This window comes from Lithobates pipiens, unplaced genomic scaffold (genome assembly GCF_037356315.1).
Source record: "Lithobates pipiens isolate NorthernLeopardFrog02 unplaced genomic scaffold, aLitPip1_a1.2 Scaffold_18, whole genome shotgun sequence".
Lineage (NCBI taxonomy): Eukaryota > Metazoa > Chordata > Amphibia > Anura > Ranidae > Lithobates > Lithobates pipiens.
The window spans coordinates 4,137,770-4,157,149 of NW_027507758.1; the positions used below are offsets into that span (position 1 = coordinate 4,137,770).

General features: G+C 45.5%; 1 protein-coding gene across 1 annotated transcript in view; it reads left to right on the forward strand.

Annotated features, from left to right (window-relative positions):
- The window catches only part of LOC143986954 (ribokinase-like), a 45,411-nt gene that overhangs the window by 2,936 nt on the left and 23,095 nt on the right, over positions 1–19,380 (forward strand). The window contains exons 2-3 of the mRNA XM_077485370.1: positions 1,425–1,502; positions 18,318–18,450. Coding sequence (XP_077341496.1) covers positions 1,450–1,502; positions 18,318–18,450 — 186 coding nt within the window. The 5' untranslated portion in view covers positions 1,425–1,449. The remainder of the gene's footprint in view (positions 1–1,424; positions 1,503–18,317; positions 18,451–19,380) is intronic.

Here is a 19,380-nt window from a genome sequence, read left to right on the forward strand (position 1 = left end):
GCTTGTGATACTTATGTACATGGGAGGAGCCTGTGAGACTTATGTACGTGGGAGGAGCCTGTGATACTTATGTACGTGGGAGGAGCCTGTGATACTTATGTACGTGGGAGGAGCCTGTGATACTTATGTACGTGGGAGGAGCTTGTGATACTTATGTACATGGGAGGAGCCTGTGATACTTATGTACATGGGAGGAGCCTGTGATACTTATGTACATGGGAGGAGCCTGTGATACTTATGTACATGGGAGGAGCCTGTGATACTTATGTACGTGGGATATTTTCCTTTTTTATTTTTAATAAATTTGCAAAGATTTCAAACAATCTTCTCTCACGTTGTCATTATGGGGGATGTTTGTAGAATTTTGAGGAAAATAATGAATTTAAAGTGGGGTACCCCCTAAAAAAATTTTTTAAAGTCAGCAGCTACAAATACTGCAGCTGCTGGCTTTTAATAATCGGACACTTACCTGCCCCAGGGTCCAGCGATGCGGGGGAACGAAGCCCCCCCCCCCCCGCTCCCCGCTCCGCTCGCGACGCCGTCATGCATACTGTGGGCACCCGGCTGTGGCTTCACAGCCGGGCACCCACTGTGCATGCGCGAGCGGCGCAGGGCGCCGTGATACGCCGTACAGTCACCTGGGACACATGATAGGTCCCAGGTGAATGTGCGGCACGAGGGGAAGTGATGTCACCAGCCCGGGCAATGAAGAAGGCAGACTACGAGGGACCCCCTAGCAACCGGTATTTAGAGGTGAGTAAAAAATTTTTTTTTTGCCAATTATTTATTTATTTTTTTTTTTTTACGAATTTTAAACAGCTTTTAATTTTTTGTTCCAACACCACTTTAATCTATTTTGGAATAAGGCTGTAACATAACAAAATGTGGAAAAAGTGAAGCCCTGTGAATACTTCCCGGATGCTCTGTAATCACGGGTAGGTTTTGTAACTGTCTATGGTATTTAGGGGTGTAGGATAAAATATCAGAATAAAAACTTTACTATTTATTGCGATATTTATTGACAGCCAACATTTTACACATCACGTCACATACTGCACATTCACTATGAGTCCCCAAGGAGCTTACAATCTAAAGCCCCTAACTCATATGGTAGGGACAGTTTAGACAGGAGCCAGTTCACCCAGCAGCATGGAGGAAGCCATGCAAGCACACGAGGACCATGCAAACTCCATGCAGACCGAGGTCCTGGCTGGGATTTGAAGCTCTGACCTCAGTGCTGCAAGGCAGGGATGTTCCCATTACGCCTCTGTGCTGTATGTCTGGCCGGGTGCCATCTAGGTGTGATTTAATAATTATCTCCCAGCGTGATTCAATAATTATCAGGTAGTGTTTTCTCCGGTGAAAGGTCGCTGGGTGTCCGGGGAACTTTGTACTGACCAGACTGCACGTCTCTCTGTTCACAGACACTTCCTGTCCTAATACAGAAGCATGGAGGTCCCGGAGGTGGTTGTGGTCGGATCATGTATGACGGATCTGGTCAGGTGAGTGCGAGGAAACCACGGATGGAAACATTGTATCCCCCTCAGTGCATTCCTGGGAATCACAGGTGGGGGGGGGGGGGGGGGTGTACAGTGCATTGAAAAAGTATTCATACCCCTTGAAATCTCCCACATCTTCTCATGTTACAACCAAAAACATAAATGTATTTTATTGGGATTTTATGTGATGGACCAACACAAAGTGTCACATATGTGAAAAGTGTGGGGGAGGGGCATTTGTATGGTGCCCCCTTTGCTCTGATACCCCTAACTAAAATCTAGTGGAACCAATTGCCTTCAGAAGTCACCTAATTAGTAAATAGTAGAGGTGCACCAAAGCCGAAATCCGTGTTTTTTCATTCGGCCGAATGAAAACAACAGCCGACACCGAAAGGGGGCGTGGTCCGCCTAGGGTGCCGCCCATTGCGGGAGTGTCATCCTGGCGCGCCCAGTTCCTCCCCTCCATCCTCCTCCCCTTGCAGCGATCTCCGTGTGTGTCACGGAGCTGAATTGTCCGGGCCGCAGTTACAATGTCCCGCCTCCTGTGATAGACAGCACACTGATCCAATAGTGGGACATTGAATCAGTGTGACATGGCGGGAGGAGGCGGGACATTGTTAATGCAGCCCGGGCAATTTAAATCCAGTGCCGTGACACACAGAAATCGCTGCTGCTGCGGGCACAGGCAGGCTGCATATGATGGCCACTGGCAAAGCTGCTGGGCACTGGCAAGCTGCATATGACGGGCACTGATGGGCTGCAAATGACAGGCAACGATGAGGCTTTCTGGGCACTGGGATGGTGCTGGGCACTGGTGAGGCTGCTGGGCACTGACAGGCTGTATATGATGGGCACTGGTGGGGCTGCAGGGCACTGGCCTGGCTGCATATCACAGGCACTGTTGGGACTGCTGGCCACTGGCAGGCAGAAAATGACGGGCACTGGTGGGGCTGCATTGATCTCTTGTATCATGTCTGCTAGAGGTGCACCAAATTGAAATTTTGCTAATACTATTAGCAGTGTGTTTAAGTGTAAGTAAGAGACTGCAGACATGATACACGAGATGATCAGAGACTGCAGACATGATACACGAGATGATCAGAGACTGCAGACATGATACACGAGATGATCAGAGACTGCAGACATGATACACGAGATGATCAGAGACTGCAGACATGATACACGAGATGATCAGAGACTGCAGACATGATACAAGAGATGATCAGAGACTGCAGACATGATACAAGAGATGATCAGAGACTGCAGACATGATACACGAGATGATCAGAGACTGCAGACATGATACACGAGATGATCAGAGACTGCAGACATGATACAAGAGATGATCAGAGACTGCAGACATGATACAAGAGATGATCAGAGACTGCAGACATGATACAAGAGATAGTAAGAGACTGCAGACATGATACAAGAGATGATCAGAGACTGCAGACATGATACAAGAGATGATCAGAGACTGCAGACATGATACAAGAGATGATCAGAGACTGCAGACATGATACAAGAGATGATCAGAGACTGCAGACATGATACAAGAGATGATCAGAGACTGCAGACATGATACAAGAGATGATCAGAGACTGCAGACATGATACAAGAGATGATCAGAGACTGCAGACATGATACAAGAGATAGTAAGAGACTGCAGACATGATACAACAGATGATCAGAGACTGCAGACATGATACAAGAGATGATCAGAGACTGCAGACATAATACAGGAGATGGTCAGAGACTGCAGACATGATACAAGAGATGATCAGAGACTGCAGACATGGTACAAGAGATGATCAGAGACTGCAGACATGATAGAAGAGATGATCAGAAACCGCAGACATGATACAAGAGATGATCAGAGACTGCAGACATGATACAAGAGATGATCAGAGACTGCAGACATAATACAGGAGATGGTCAGAGACTGCAGACATGATACAAGAGATGATCAGAGACTGCAGACATGGTACAAGAGATGATCAGAGACTGCAGACATGATAGAAGAGATGATCAGAAACCGCAGACATGATACAAGAGATGATCAGAGACTGCAGACATGATACACGAGATGATCAGAGACTGCAGACATGATACAAGAGATAGTAAAGAGACTGCATTTTTCTTGACCTTCCTTACACTAAGGGTGCCAATAATGGCCAACAATAAATTCATATTAATTTAATCTGATGATATTAATTAAAAAGTTGAATATAATACAATTATATATAAAAATATAAATATTTTTTAAAAACTGTAATTTTTGGTATCAGTTTCGGTTTTCGGCATAGTGCATCCTTCATTTTCGGTTTCAGTTTCGGCACCAGAATTTGCATTTGGTGCACCACTACTATATACCCACCGATCCCTATATACCCACCGATCCCTATATACCCACTGATCTCTATATGCCCATCGATCTCTATATACCCACCGATCTCTATATACCCACCGATCTCTATATACCCACCGATCTCTATATACCTACCGATCCCTATATACCCACCAATCTCTATATACCCATCGATCTATATATACCCACCAATCCCTATATACCCACCAATCCCTATATACCCACCGATCTCTATATACCCACCGATCTCTGTATACCATCCGATCCCTATATACCCACCGATCCCTATATACCCCCCGATCCCTATATGCCCACTGATCTCTATATAGACATTGATGGGTATATAGGGATTAGTGGGTATATAGATATTAATGGGAATATAGGGACAGGGGAGTATATAGGGACTGGTGGGTATATAGGGATCAGTAGGTATTCAGGGATTGGTGGGTATATAGATATTAAAGGGTATATAGGGACTGGTGGGTATATAGGGATCGGTGTGTATGTAGATATTAATGGGTATATATGGACTGGTGAGTATATAGGGACTGGGCATATAGACATTGATGGGTATATAGGGATCGATGTGTGTGTATATAGGGATTGGAAGGTATATAGTGATCGGTGGGTATATAGCGTTCAATGTTTATATAGGGATCAATGTATATAGGGATCGGAAGGTATATAGGGATCAGAGGGTATATAGGGATCAATTTGTATATAGGGATCGATGTGTATATAGGGATCGATGTGTATATGGGGATTGGTGGGTATTTAGGGATCGGAAGGTATATAGGGATCGATGTGTATATAGGGATCAATGTGTATATAGGGATCAATGTGTATATAGGGATCGGTGGGAAAGCTGTCAGTTAGGGGTTAAGTCTGCTGGAGGTTTCCTTTCCCTGGGGTGTCTCGATGTGGGAGGAATGCGGATCGCGCTGTCACATATTTCGCTTGTTTGGAATAATGCGATGTTTAGGTAAGCGTCCTGCAGGCATGAGGTCAGTAGAATCCGTGTTTATTGAGTCCGTCACCATGCCGACAGACTATGATGTCATCAGCTGGGTATTAATTGTCTCCCTGCTGGGTGAAGACATGAAAGGTAAAGTGAAATCAGATGGGGCAGATCGGATCCGGATTTCACTGCAGACTCCGACCCAATCCACAGCCCGATATAAAGGATGTGTAACCCTTAATGTAGTTTTGAACCCTCATTGGCTTTTAGTGTAACACATTGACAGCATAAAAATACAAGAACTTTCAATATTGCTCTCTTGGTGCTGCTTCCCTGAACTTCTGGTAGTAGTAACAGTGGACAGTGCACCCGTGTGCAGTGCATGCAGTTGTGGCATGGTAGTACGGCAATTATTGGGTTAAAATGGGCGGTGAGGAGTCAACATATCACCTCCTCACGGCCTATCAAACACCTAGAAAAAGCGATCCAAGTGTGACTCGCTTTTCAGAGGAGCGGCAGTCCCTGGCGCCAGTGAGGAGACCAGATCATCCAACGCCCGGGGCAATGATGCCTTCATTATGTGCAAGCTTATGAGGAGGAGGGGGAGAGAGGGCACAGCCGGAAACCTCACCCCAGCTCTCTCCCCCTCTTTGCTGCTTCCAGCGCTGGGCTGACAGAAGTAGTCGCTACTCCTGTCAGCCTTATAGCAGAATGAACATGCGGCGCCCCCCATCTGCGGGCAGAATTCAGGTTGGGGGGGGGGGGGGTGGGATGATGTGGCCTTGCCAGTTACACCCTCAATATGGGGATAGCACGAAGCGCCGTCTAAAAAGTGGACCTTGCCTCTCTACAGAGGATCTCCGGTGCTGTCCTGTCCCTGACACACAGCGCAGAGCTGCGGGGGCACGCCGCTGATTGGAATAGATCCGGAGCAGCGCGACCCAGGTCAGTCATTCAATAAACATTCTTGTCATTCATACTATTAGAATCCCACCAGAGATGCTGCTGAGCAACATGTGCCGTCCGGACAGATGTATCTGCGGCATGCTAGGGATGTATCGGTAAGGAAGACGGTATGGGGGGGGGGGGGGGGGGTAAAATCTCCAACAATGGTTTTGTTGCTGTCTGTGCCATTCTGTCCTTTGTCAACCACTCCTCTCATTCTTGTTTGGGTGTCACAGAGACAGGAAGTGAGAAAATCTCCCAGATGGGGGGGTCACAGAAAGAAATTTAATTGCCAGAAATGTGAACTCTATCCAAGGGCTCGGGGGGGGGGTAAAATCTCTGACAATGGTTTTGTTGCTGTCTGCGCCATTCTGTCCTTTGTCAACCACTCCCCTCTTTCTTGTTTGGGTGTCACAGAGACAGGAAGTGCTAAAATCTCCCCGATGGGGGTCACAGAAAGAAATTTAATTGCCAGAAATATGAACTCTATTCAAGGGCTCGTGAGGGGGGGGGGGGGGGGGGTAAAATCTCTGACAATGGTTTTGTTGCTGTCTGTGCCATTCTGTCCTTTGTCAACCACTCCCCTCTTTCTTGTTTGGGTGTCACAGAGACAGGAAGTGAGAAAATCTCCCCGATGGGGGGAAAAGAAAGAAATTTAATTGCCAGAAATGTGAACTCTATCCAAGGGCTCGTGGGGGGGTAAAATCTCTGACAGTGGTTTTGTTGCTGTCTGCGCCATTCTGTCCTTTGTCAACCACTCCCCTCTTTCTTGTTTGGGTGTCACAGAGACAGGAAGTGAGAAAATCTCCCCGATGGGGGTCACAGAACGGCTGCCATTCACTGGCCTGGTGGGAGGAGCAGCTGGGTGACTAATGCCGCGTACAAATGATTGGAATTCCGGGCCAGAAAAAGACCGATGAGAGCTTTTCATCGGAAAATGCGACCGTGTGTACGCTCCATCGGAATTTAGCTGTCCGAATTGCCGCCAGCCAAAAATTTATAGCATGTTCTCAATTTTCCCGATGGAAAAACTTTCTATCGGTAATGCCGATCGTGTGTAATGCAATTCCGACACGCCAAAAAATCACGCATGCTCAGATTCAACTACGAGACGGAAGCTATTGGCTACTGGCTATTGAACTTCCCTTTTTCTAGTCCCGTCCTACGTGTTGTACGTCACCGCGTTCTAAACGATTGGAATTTGGTGTGACCGTGTGTAGGCAAGACAGCTTGAAGGGGTTGTAAAGGTAAATGTTTTTTCACCATAATGCATTCTATGCATTAAGGTGAAAAAACATCTCACAGTGCCGGCGCTCCCAGTCCCCCCCCCCCCCGTTTTACTTACCTCACCCCTTGAAAATCCCGCGCTCGCCCCCGAATTCCTCTTCACCACTCAGCCTGGCCGTTGATTGGTTGGAGTGGATGGATTGAAAGCAGCGCAGCCATTGGCCTCGCGCTGCTGTCAATCACATACAATGACGTGGGGGGCGGGGCCGTGTGATACAGCGAGCGGCTATAGCCGCCGGCTGTATCACGGGAGCGCGCCTGCAGGTGCTTTTCGCGAGAAGTACCTGCGGGAGGAAGCAGAGACAGCCGCCGAAGGGACCCCAGAAGAGGAGGTTCGGGGCCACTCTGTGCAAAACGAGCTGCACAGTGGAGATAAGTATAACATGTTTGTTATTTTTAAAAAATAAAAAAAATACCTTTACAATCCCTTTGAGACAAATTTTCGGTCGGAATTCCATCGGGAAAACCATCAGAGCTTTTTCCAACAAGAATTCCGATCGTGTGTACGTGCCATTAGAGTCGGGGCTCAGACTGGTTGTCAGATAGGAGTTCCCGTCAATCATTGTCCTGGTGGGAGGCACAGGGGAGTGGTTTAGAGTAAAGGCTCGGGGGGGGTGGGGTTACTGGAATTGAGTTGCTGTCAATCGTTAGCCAGTGGGAGGGGCAGGGGAGTGGCTTAAAGCAAAGGCTTGGGGGGGGTTATTGGAAAAGAACCGCCATCATTGGCCTTGTAGGAGGAGTAGTCACCCTCTAGGACAGTGATTCTCAACCAGGCTTCGGTGGAACCCTAGGGTTCCTCCAGAGGTTGCTAGGGGTTCCTTCAGCATTGGGCAATTTCTGCCTCTCATATAAGTTCCCACTCATGCCATTGATCATTTTAGCTATCCGTAAGGAGGTAATTCTTCCCAATGACCACAAGTGTGAGGACCATTCTTCCCAATGACCACAAGTGTGAGGACCATTCTTCCCAATGACCACAAGTGTAAGGACCATTCTTCCCAATGACCACAAGTGTAAGGACCATTCTTCCCAATGACCACAAGTGTAAGGACCATTCTTCCCAATGACCACAAGTGTAAGGACCATTCTTCCCAATGACCACAAGTGTGAGGACCATTCTTCCCAATGACCACAAGTGTAAGGACCATTCTTCCCAATGACCACAAGTGTAAGGACCATTCTTCCCAATGACCACAAGTGTAAGGACCATTCTTCCCAATGACCACAAGTGTGAGGACCATTCTTCCCAATGACCACAAGTGTGAGGACCATTCTTCCCACTGACCACAAGTGTGAGGACCATTCTTCCCAATGACCACAAGTGTGAGGACCATTCTTCCCACTGACCACAAGTGTAAGGACCATTCTTCCCACTGACCACAAGTGTAAGGACCATTCTTCCCACTGACCACAAGTGTGAGGACCGTTCTTCCCAATGACCACAAGTGTGAGGACCATTCTTCCCACTGACCACAAGTGTGAGGACCATTCTTCCCACTGACCACAAGTGTGAGGACCATTCTTCCCAATGACCACAAGTGTAAGGACCATTCTTCCCAATGACCACAAGTGTAAGGACCATTCTTCCCAATGACCACAAGTGTGAGGACCATTCTTCCCAATGACCACAAGTGTAAGGACCATTCTTCCCACTGACCACAAGTGTAAGGACCATTCTTCCCAATGACCACAAGTGTGAGGACCATTCTTCCCAATGACCACAAGTGTAAGGATCATTCTTCCCAATGACCACAAGTGTGAGGACCATTCTTCCCACTGACCATCACACTAATGTATCATGAGTTGTAGATTTCGAATTTTTAGCAGGGGGTTCCCCCGAGACCGGAGAACTATTTCAAGGGTTCCTCTGTGTTGGAAAGGTTGAGAAAGGCTGCTCTAGGAAGATCTACTGTAGGCATTATTTTGTATGGAGGATTCAGATGAATAGAAACCACAGAAAAATGCATCAGCAATATGAGAAGTACGTGAACTTTGCTTTCACTTATATCCTTTGAGGGTTTAATAACACTTTAAGGGAGTCATAAGTAATGGTAAATGTATATTGGATCTGAGTTCCTAAAACCGTACATCTTCCATTGTGTTTTGAGCACATTATGTACAATTTCTAAGCGGTATCGGTCACGGTCAAGTGTTCTCCACATTACTGTAAAATCCAGGTTCAGGTCAAACTCTTCGAGAGCTGCCTGGGAACTCTTATCTCTCTAATGGAGACAGGAAGACCAATAAAATTCAATTCTCATGACAGATTAGAAGATGATGGCTTGAGTTTAGTTCAGGGTCAGAATGTTGATAATGCCCCTGAGGACTGGCCCATAACCCCCAGAACCTCTCCATTCTCTCACACTGAGCCACATTAAAAGAGGAATTTACCAGCGTGAAGTCCATCATCCCGCTAATCTCCACTTTCCCAGCACTTCCTAATTCGCATCTTTTACAACGGCAGCAGGAAGGGAGCTGTAAAACTCAATCCGTAACAGGAGATGTCCAGAGCTCCTCTGGTGATCAGAAGATTGCTTAATTGTGAGTGGCGTGACAAGTGAATTTTTTCTGGCACGTGAAGCTCAAATTCCATACGTAGTTCTCTATAATGAGGTGATGCTTATTCCCTATGACAGGCCACGACTAAAGCGGCCTCTTTATAGAAGATTCACAGTTATTGACTCCCCTTCACTAATTATATCCACAAAACATTTTTTTTTGCCGATCCCTCTTTGATACATTTATGTGTAAGACCACCCAAGGCTCATGTTCCTGGGATGGCTGGATGCTTGAAGAAACATATATGTGAGGACACAATACAATACAAATGTGGGCACAATTTTTTTTTTATTAACTTACATGGGTTGTTCAGATTTCACATGTTGATAGAGTAACTTTTCCTCTTTCTTTGTCCTCCTTCTCCTTCCTTTTCTTCTCCTCCTTTTCTTTTTTTCCTTTTCCTCTTTCTCCTTCTCCATCGCCTTCTTCTTCTCCTCCTTCTCTTTCTTCTTCTCCTCTTTCTCTTTCTTCTTCTCCTCCTTCTCCGTCTTCTTCTTCTTCTCCGTCTTCTTCTTCTTCTTCTTCTCCGTCGCCTTCTTCTTCTCCTCCTTCTTCTCCTCCTTCTTCTTCTTCTCTTTCTTCTTCTCCTCCTTCTCCTTCTTCTCCATCACCTTCTTCTTCTCCTCCTTCTTCTCCTCCTTCTCTTTCTTCTTCTCTTTCTTCTTCTCCTTCTTCTCTTTCTTCTTCTCCTCCTTCTCCTTCTTCTCCATCACCTTCTTCTTCTCCTCCTTCTCTTTCTTCTTCTCCTCCTTCTCTTTCTTTTTCTCCTCATTCTCTTTCTTCTTCTCCATCACCTTCTACTCCTCCTCCTTCTCTTTTTCTCTTTCTTCTTCTCCTCCTTCTCTTTCTTCTTTTCCTCTTTCTCCTTCTTTTTCTCCTCCATCTCCTTCTTCTACTCCATCTCCTTCTAAGCCCCTGTACACACGGTCGGAGATTTTGCCAACCAAATCCGTCAGATTTTGCCCGTCGGATTTAGTCTGACGGATTGTGTCTGAAACTGTTGCATACACACGGTCGGGCCAAGTTGGTGAAAAATCCGATCTTTCAGAACGTGGTGACGTAATTTAGTTACGATGGGACTACATTCAGGCTAGTAGCCAATAGCTTTGATGTAGGAATTTGATCTGAGCATGCGTGGCACTTGGTCCGATCAAAATGCTCTATACGTGATCGGATTATGTCCGTCCAGCCCAGTTGGTCGGGAAATATTTCCAACATGTTGGAAAATTGGGTCGGACGGAGATTCGGACCGAATCAGTCCGATGCAGACCACACACAGTCGGATTATCTGACGACACGGTCTGATAAGACGCATTCCGACAGATTCTCCGACCGTGTGTACAAGGGCTTATTCATATTCTCCTCCTCTTTCTCCTTATTTTTCTCCTCCACCTCCTTCTTCTCCATCACCTTCTTCTCTTCCTTCTTCTCTTTCTTCCTCTCCTCTTTCTCCTTATTCTTCTCCCCCATCTTCTTCTCCTCCTTCTTCTTCTCCATCTCCTTCTTATTCTTCTTCTTCTCCTCCTCTTTCTCCTTATTTTTCTCCTCCATCTCCTTCTTCTTATTCTTCTTCTTCTTCTTCTCTTCCTTCTTCTCTTTCTTCTTCTCCTCTTTCTCCTTATTCTTCTCCCCCATCTTCTTCTTCTCCTTCTTCTCCTTCCTCTCCATCTCCTTCTTCTCCCCCTTCTCTTTCTTCTCCTCCTCCTTCTTCTTTTTCTCCTCCATCTCCTTCTTCTCCCTCTCTTTCTTCTTCTTCTCCTTCTCCTTCTTCTCCATCACATTCTTCTCCTCCTTCTTTTTCTTTTTATCCTTCTTTTTCTTTTTATCCTTCTTCTTCTTTTTCTCCTCCATCTCCTTCTTCTTCTCCATCACATTCTTCTCTTCCTCCTTCTCTTTCTTCTTCTCCTCTTTCTCCTTCTTTTTCTCCCCCATCTCCTTCTTCTCCATCTCCTTCTTCTTCTCCATCTCCTTCTTCTCCTCCTCCTTCTCCTTCTTCTCCTTCTTTTTCCCCTCCATCTCCTTATTCTCCATCTCATTCTTCTTCTTCTCCATCTCCTTCTTCTTCTTCTTGTTCTCTTTCTTCTTCTCCTCCTTTTCCTTCCTTTTATCCTCCATCTCCTTCCTCTCTTTCTTCTTCTCCTTCTTCTCATCCTTCTTCTCCTCCTTCGCTTTCTTCTTCTCCTTCTTCTCCTCCTTCATCTCCTTCTTCTCCTCCTCCTCCTCCTTTTTCCTCTCCTCCTTGTTTTTTTCTTCCCATTTTTCTTCTCCATTTTCTCCTTCTTCTCCCATCAAATGTAGCCACTGTGCCCATCAAATGCAGCCACTAGGCCCATCATATGCAACCACTGTGCCATCAAATGCAGCCACTGTGCCCATCAAATGCAGCCACTGTGCCCATCAAATGCAACCACTGTGCCATCAAATGCAGCCACTGTGCCCATCAAATGCAGCCACTAGGCCCATTATATGCAACCACTGTGCCATCAAATGCAGCCACTGTGCCCATCAAATGCAGCCACTGTGCCCATCAAATGCAACCACTGTGCCATCAAATGCAGCCACTGTGCCCATCAAATGCAGCCACTAGGCCCATCATTAACAACCACTGTGCCATCAAATGCAGCCACTGTGCCCATCAAATGCAGCCACTAGGCCCATCATATGCAACCACTGTGCCATCAAATGCAGCCACTGTGCCCATCAAACGCAGCCACTATGCCCATCATATGCGGCCACTGTGCCCATCCTTCCCAAGCAGACACAACAAGTTGTCACTGAGTTCTGGATGAAGGAGGGGTGCAGGCTCTCTGACATCCACAGAAGGCTACAGAATATTTACGGAGGTGGCACCATTGACAAGAGTCACAGATGAAAAGACATTGCTCTTTTCTGGTACAACATTTTTATTGAAATAAAATAAAAAAATATATAGCTGTAACAATCCCACGCAGCAGATATGAGCAGTGACGCAAACAAACATCAATTGCAGCCTCACTGTGCCCACATCAATTGTAGCCACTGTGCCCCCATCAATTGTAGCCACTGTGCCCCCATCAATTGTAGCCACTGTGCCCCCATCAATTGTAGCCACTGTGCCCCCATCAATTGTAGCCACTGTGCCCCCATCAATTGTAGCCGTTGTGCCCATCAATTGTAGCCACTGTGCCATCAGATGCAGCCACTGTGCCCATCATATGCAGCCACTGTGCCCATCATATGCAGCCACTGTGCCCATCAAATGCAGCCACTTTGCCCATCTCATGCCGTCACTATGCCCATCTCATGCCGAGTGCAATGCTCTGCGCTCCGAGTCCACCTTTTTTGAAGCCCATTAGAGCCTCTGGATCTAATCAGGTGCTTCAAAAATACATCCCCCACCGCTGTAATGCAATGCATTAGTCTATCCATTCTACATAGAGGGGGTGGCTGGAGAGAGGGGGTGGCGGCCATGCGTCCTAAATGGACGGGCCACCCCTGATGCACATCAGGGATTGGGGTGTGGACCAGTCCACAAAAATCGTGAGAAATAATTCTTAAACCGAACTCACCAGAAAAAAAAAAAATAAAAAACAAAAAAAAAAAAGATGGGGGGGTGGGCAGAATAGGAAGAGAGAAAAAAAAAACGGACCTGGGGGCAGAGGAGATCAGATAGGGAGGACCAGGCTAGTCGGGTACAAGATTGGAAGAGTGTAAGACCACCACGGGCCCCACACCTTAAGAAATTTAGAGTGAGAGTCGTGGAGGATACTAGTCATCTTCTCATCTTCTCATTAATCACGAGAGTCGTTAAAATAAGACATTGCTCTTTTCAATGGTGTCATCTCCATAAACATGGACTGTAGCCTTCTGTGGATGCTGGACAGCCTGCACCCCTCCTTTTACTAGTGAGTGTACAGCTTGTATAACAGTGTAAATTTCCTGTCCCCTCAAAATAACTCAACACACGGCCATTAATGTCTAAACCGCTGGCAACAAAAGTCAGTACACCCCTAAGTGAAAATGTCCAAATTGGGGCCCAAAGTGTCCATCACCTTTACCCTCAGCTTCTGTAGCAAGACAGTGGTGATCTTGGAGGTGTGTTTGGGGGTGGTTATCATGTTGGAATACTGCCCTGCGGTCCAGTCTCTGAAGGGAGGGGATCATGCTCTGCTTCAGTATGTCACAGTACATGTTGGCATTCATGGTCCCCTCAATGATCTGTAGCCCCCCAGTGCCGGCAGCACTCATGCAGCCCCAGACCATGACACCCCCACCACCATGCCTGACTGTAGACAAGACACACTTGTCTTTGTCCTCCTCACCTGGTTGCCCCCACACACGCTTGTCACCATCTGACACCAAATACGTTTATCTTGGTCTTATCAGACCACAGGACATGGTTCCAGTAATCCATCTCCTTAGTCTGCTTGTCTTCAGCAAACTGTTTGTGGTCTTTCTTGTGCATCATCTTTAGAAGAGGCTTCCTTCTGGGACGACAGCCATGCAGACCAATTTGATGCAGCGTGCGGCGTATGGTCTGAGCACTGACAGGCTGACCCCCCACCCCCCTACAACCTCTGCAGCAATGCTGGCAGCACTCATACGTCTATTTCCCAAAGACAACCTCTGGATATGACGCTGATCACGTGACCTCAACTTCTTTGGTGGACCATGGCGAGGCCTGTTCTGAGGGGAACCTGTCCTGTTATACCGCTGTATGGTCTTGGCCAACGTGCTGCAGCTCAGTTTCAGGGTCTTGGAAAATCTTCTTATAGCCTAGGCCATCTTTATGTAGAGCAACAATTCTTTTTTTTCAGATCCTCAGAGAGTTCTTTGCCATGAGGTGCCATGTTGAACTTCCAGTGACCAGTATGAAAGAGTGAGAGCGATAACACCAAATTTAACACACCTGCTCCCCATTCACACCTGAGACCTTGTAACACTAACGAGTCACATGACACCGGGGGGAGGGAAAATGGCTAATTGGGGCCAAGTTGGAGATTTTCACATAGGGGTGTATGGACTTTTGTTGCCAGCGGTTTAGACATTAATGGCTGTGTGTTGAGTTATTTTGAGGGGACAGGAAATTTACACTGTTATACAAGCTGTACACTCACTACTTTACATTGTAGACAAGTGTCATTTCTTCAGTGTTGTCACATGAAAAGAGAGAAGGAATGTGACTGAGGGGTGTACTTACTTTTGTGAGAAACTGTATATATATTTACATACACACACTACCAGTCAAGAGTTTTGGATCATGCTTGATTGGCTGCTTACCGATTCACAGTAGCCAGGAAATGACAACTGTGACCCCCAAATCGATGACATACTTGCTGCTTCCGGGTTCATAGGTCGCAGTGGAGATTGGGGAGGGGATGTTCCCTAAGCTCGTCCCTCGCGGAATCCTCATGTAGTTGACTTTGTTGTTTTTCGTCATGGGGAGCTGGCTGTGTCTTCTGGGTTCTTGCTACCGGCCCCTGATAAAGCAACACAGGGTGCCCGGCCGCCCCTTCTGCAGCTCTGTGATGCCTCCTGGGTTGTCTGACATTGAGTATCCCAGAAGGCTGCAGGAGCAGGATGACAGCATTGTCGTTTAGGCGAGAATGGCAGCAGGGGGCGGAGTATCCCATACTAAACTAAACTTACTGAACTAAACCCATTCATTTAACAGTTTCTAAAAGCAGTTGCATTCCCGGCATGTGCCAGGAATATAACGGTCACGTTTGCTCTGAAGGTCACACAGTGGCCAAGATGGCAGCTCCCTTGGCTAAAAACGATAGGAGGGTTTAGTTCCGCTTTAAAAAAAAGGTAAATGCAAAAAACAAAAAAAAAAAAAAAGACAATGGGGGAAAAGATGTATTTTGGAGTGAAGCTTTGCTTTAAAACAGAACTAAACTCACCGATTTAACAGTCTCCCAAACCAGTCAAGGCATGCCTCAAAAGATAACAGTCACAGTTGCTACTACACTTGGACCCCTTTCACACTGTGCCGCCCCGGGCGTCAGCGGTAAAGCGGCTCTATTTTTAGTGCTGCTTTACTGTAGTTTTAGCTGCGCTATTTGGCCACTAGTGGGGGCGGTTTTAATGCCCGCTAGCGGCCGAAAAGGGGTTAAATCCGCCTGCAAAACGCCGCCGGTATGACAGCGCTGCCCCATTGACTTCAATTGGAAGGAGCTGGCAGGACTTTTCCTGACGCCCTGCCAGCCCACCGCCCCAGTGTGAAGGCCCTCGGAGCTTTCACACTGGAGTTTATTAAGCAGCTGTTTTTGGGCGTTTTGCAGGCGCTATTTTTAACGCTATAGCCCCTGCAAAATGCCCCCCCAGTGTAAAAGACCGAGCTGTCAAGCCATAATGGCCGGGGTCATAACTGATCACATGGTAACTGCACATCAAACAGAAGAAAAGATTGCTAGACGTGCAATTTTTTTTTACGTATTTTGACAAATTCCTTCATTTCCGAAATTCCGAATTTTTCAATTTCCGAAATTTCTAATTTCAGAATTTTCAAATTGCAGAATTTTTCAATTTCCGAAGTTTCACATTTCAGAATTTTCGGGAATTCGAAATTTCGGAATTTGAAAAATTCTAAATTTTGGAAATTCTGAAATTTGACAATGTCGGAAATTGGAAAATTTTGTAACATTTTGGAAATTCAAAATCCGCTAATTGGAAAATTCAAAATGAGAAAATTCGAAAATTTGGAAATTTGAAAATCCAAAAATAAGATTGAAAATCTAAACATTCAAAAGAATGAAAATCAGAAAATTCGAAAACCAGAAAATCTGAAATAATAACTAACTAATAATAAATATTAAATTATAGGTATTGGAATTTCCTTTCAAATTTGGGTGTTAGAGAACTTATTTGAACAAATTATCTGAAATAACGAATGCCATATTTAAACGAATGGAACGTAATGATCTAATAATAATGAATAACAATAATAATAATAATAAAGCCTATTTATTATTGATTTGTTCCATTCCATTTGTTTAGATGCGGCATTCGTTATTTCGGATAATTTCATAACTTCACATAAATTTGTATTTGTTCCGTTCACTAACAGCCAAATTTGAAAGGAAATTCCAATACCTATAATTGAATAGTTATTATTAGTTCGTTACTATTTCGATTGTTACTGATTTTCTTTCTTTTTTTCAGATTTTCTAATTTCTGAATTATGAAAATTTGGAATTCAAAAATTTGAATATTCGGAAATTCGAAAATTAGGGAATTCGAAAATTTGGAATTTGGAAATTCTGAAATTCTAAATTTGAAAATTTGAAATTTAGAAATTTGAAACTTGGAAATTCAGAAAATTCGAAAATTCAGAAACTTGAAAATTTGAAAATGCGAATTTTCGGATTTCTGAATCCCTGAATTTTAGAATTTCCAAATTTTAGAATTTATGATTTTTAGAAAAAAGCAAAAAAAGGAATGAAATGAAAAGGAACACATTTTTTGTCAGTGCACATGTCTAATGGCAGCTTGCTTGGCTGAAAAGGGTAGGAGGGTTTAGTTCCAATTTAAAGTATAACTAAAGGCAAAACTTTTTTTTTCTTTAGTGTTGGATGGAGTGGAGAGGGATTAGAGCCCCTGTCAGTTTCTATTGCTGTTTGTGCTCCCCTGTTAAGGAGATTCACCCCCACTATGTGGTTGATTTACTGAAACTGGAGAGTACAACTCTGCATTATAGCCAATCAGCTTCCAGGTTTTTAGTTAGAAGCCGATTGGCCGCCATGCACAACTGCACCTGATTCTGCACTCTCCAGTTTTAGTAAATGAACCCCGATGTGTCCCCTTTACCCCGATGTCTCCCCTTTACCCCGATGTGTCCCCTTTACCCCGATGTGTCCTGTTTACCATTATCATCCCCAGAAAAGTAATAGAGGGGAAATCTTCCATTGGGGACACTAATTCGGGTGACCTGGGGGGTCCCAAGGAATTCCCTTAAAGGATATCTAAAGGTTCATTTTTAAAAAAAACAAACAAACATACATGTCATAATTACCTCCTCTGCGCAGTTAGTTTTCCACAGAGTGGCCCCGAACCTCCTCTTTTGGGGTCCCTCAGCGCCACTCCTAGCTCCTCCCAAGTCCTGCTGCTGTGTCTATTGACACAGACAGCAGGACTCGGCCCCTCCCTCTGACCACTGCGTTATTGCATTAGATTGACAGCAGTGGGAGCCAATGGCTGTGCTGCTATTGATCTACCCAATCAGGACCCGAGACACCGACTAGAGCATGTGTGCTCGTCCCCGTCGTGGGAAAGACCGGGTTCAGGTAAGTAAAAGGAGGGGGCTCTGGGGGGTCAGCACAGATTTTTCCACCTTAATGCACAGAATGCGAACCTCGAGGGTTTACAATCCCTTACTTTAATTTACAGGGATTTTCTCTCACTTCCTGTTTGGTTATGGGACAGGAAGTGAAGGAAAGTCTCCCTAGGGGGTCACAAATTGCAAAAAAAAATCTGCCAGGGGTTATAACCCACCCTTTTTGTTTTGCCTATAGTTCTACTTTAAGACTGAGAAGTGCATCAGACCAGATTGTACTGTGTGTGCTCTTCAGACTGCCAGATCTCAGTAATAGGTGTCGGTATCGGTGTGTCCCCCCCCCCACATTAGGTCAATCCTGACACCCCAAATCACGCTGACATCAGCCATACTTACCTACATATCAGTATAAGAAATAATGAGTGCCCTTCCTGTATTATTTTGCAGTGTGACCCCCCGCCTGCCCAAAGCCGGAGAGACCATACACGGCACCAAGTTCTTCATCGGGTTTGGTGGGAAAGGAGCCAACCAGTGCGTCCAGGCCGCCAGGCTGGGGGCGCGGACCACCATGGTGTGTAAGGTAAGAGGGGGGGGCTCTCTGACTGCACTGGGCTGGCCAACCCTGAAGTGTGCGTTTTTTTCTGTCTGCGACCATCAGAAGCAGGAACCCCCCCTCCCCCCTCCGTGTGATGATTTAGGGTCATAGCTGGAATTCCTGCAGCCTGAAGACTAAATAAAAACCTCCTCCCCGGTCTGTATGAAATATCTGTAGATTACATTCCATTGTAATAATCCATCAGATTAATGATTGCAGAGACTTCCTATTCTCTGACCTCATCCCGGGGGAGGGGGAGGGAGGTGTGATATTTGTAGGATCTCCGCCAACAACATTTATAGAAACAGCCCCCCCCTCCAAAATAGTTTTAGGGTGGGTGACCCGCGACTGAGCTGGATGTTCCGTCATGGCCGGTTACGCCCCTATGGACCTTTGTGATGTAAGATTCTGCATTTTGCAGGAAAAAAAAGAAAAAAGAAAATTATATTGTCTGTCCACCCGGAGCTGACGTATTCATTTATAGTAGATGCCGGAGAGCCAATCGCTTGAAGACCTGCGCACCTTCTGCGCACGAACACGGAGGCATGGGGGTGCTTTAAAAAAAAACAAAATCGTGTTTATTTTACTTTTTCTTTTTTCACTGTCCCTTTAATTAAATTTTTTTTACTTTTTTAAATACTATTACAAGGAATGTAAACATTCTCTTATAACAGAAATAAGAGATGACAGGTCTTCTTTATATGGATCTCATGTAATAGAAATAAGAGATGACGGGTCCTCTTTATGGAGATCTCATGTAATAGAAATAAGAGATGACGGGTCCTCTTTATGGGGATCTCATGTAATAGAAATAAGAGATGACGGGTCCTCTTTATGGAGATCTCATGTAATAGAAATAAGAGATGACAGGTCCTCTTTATGGAGATCATGTAATAGAAATAAGAGATGACAGGT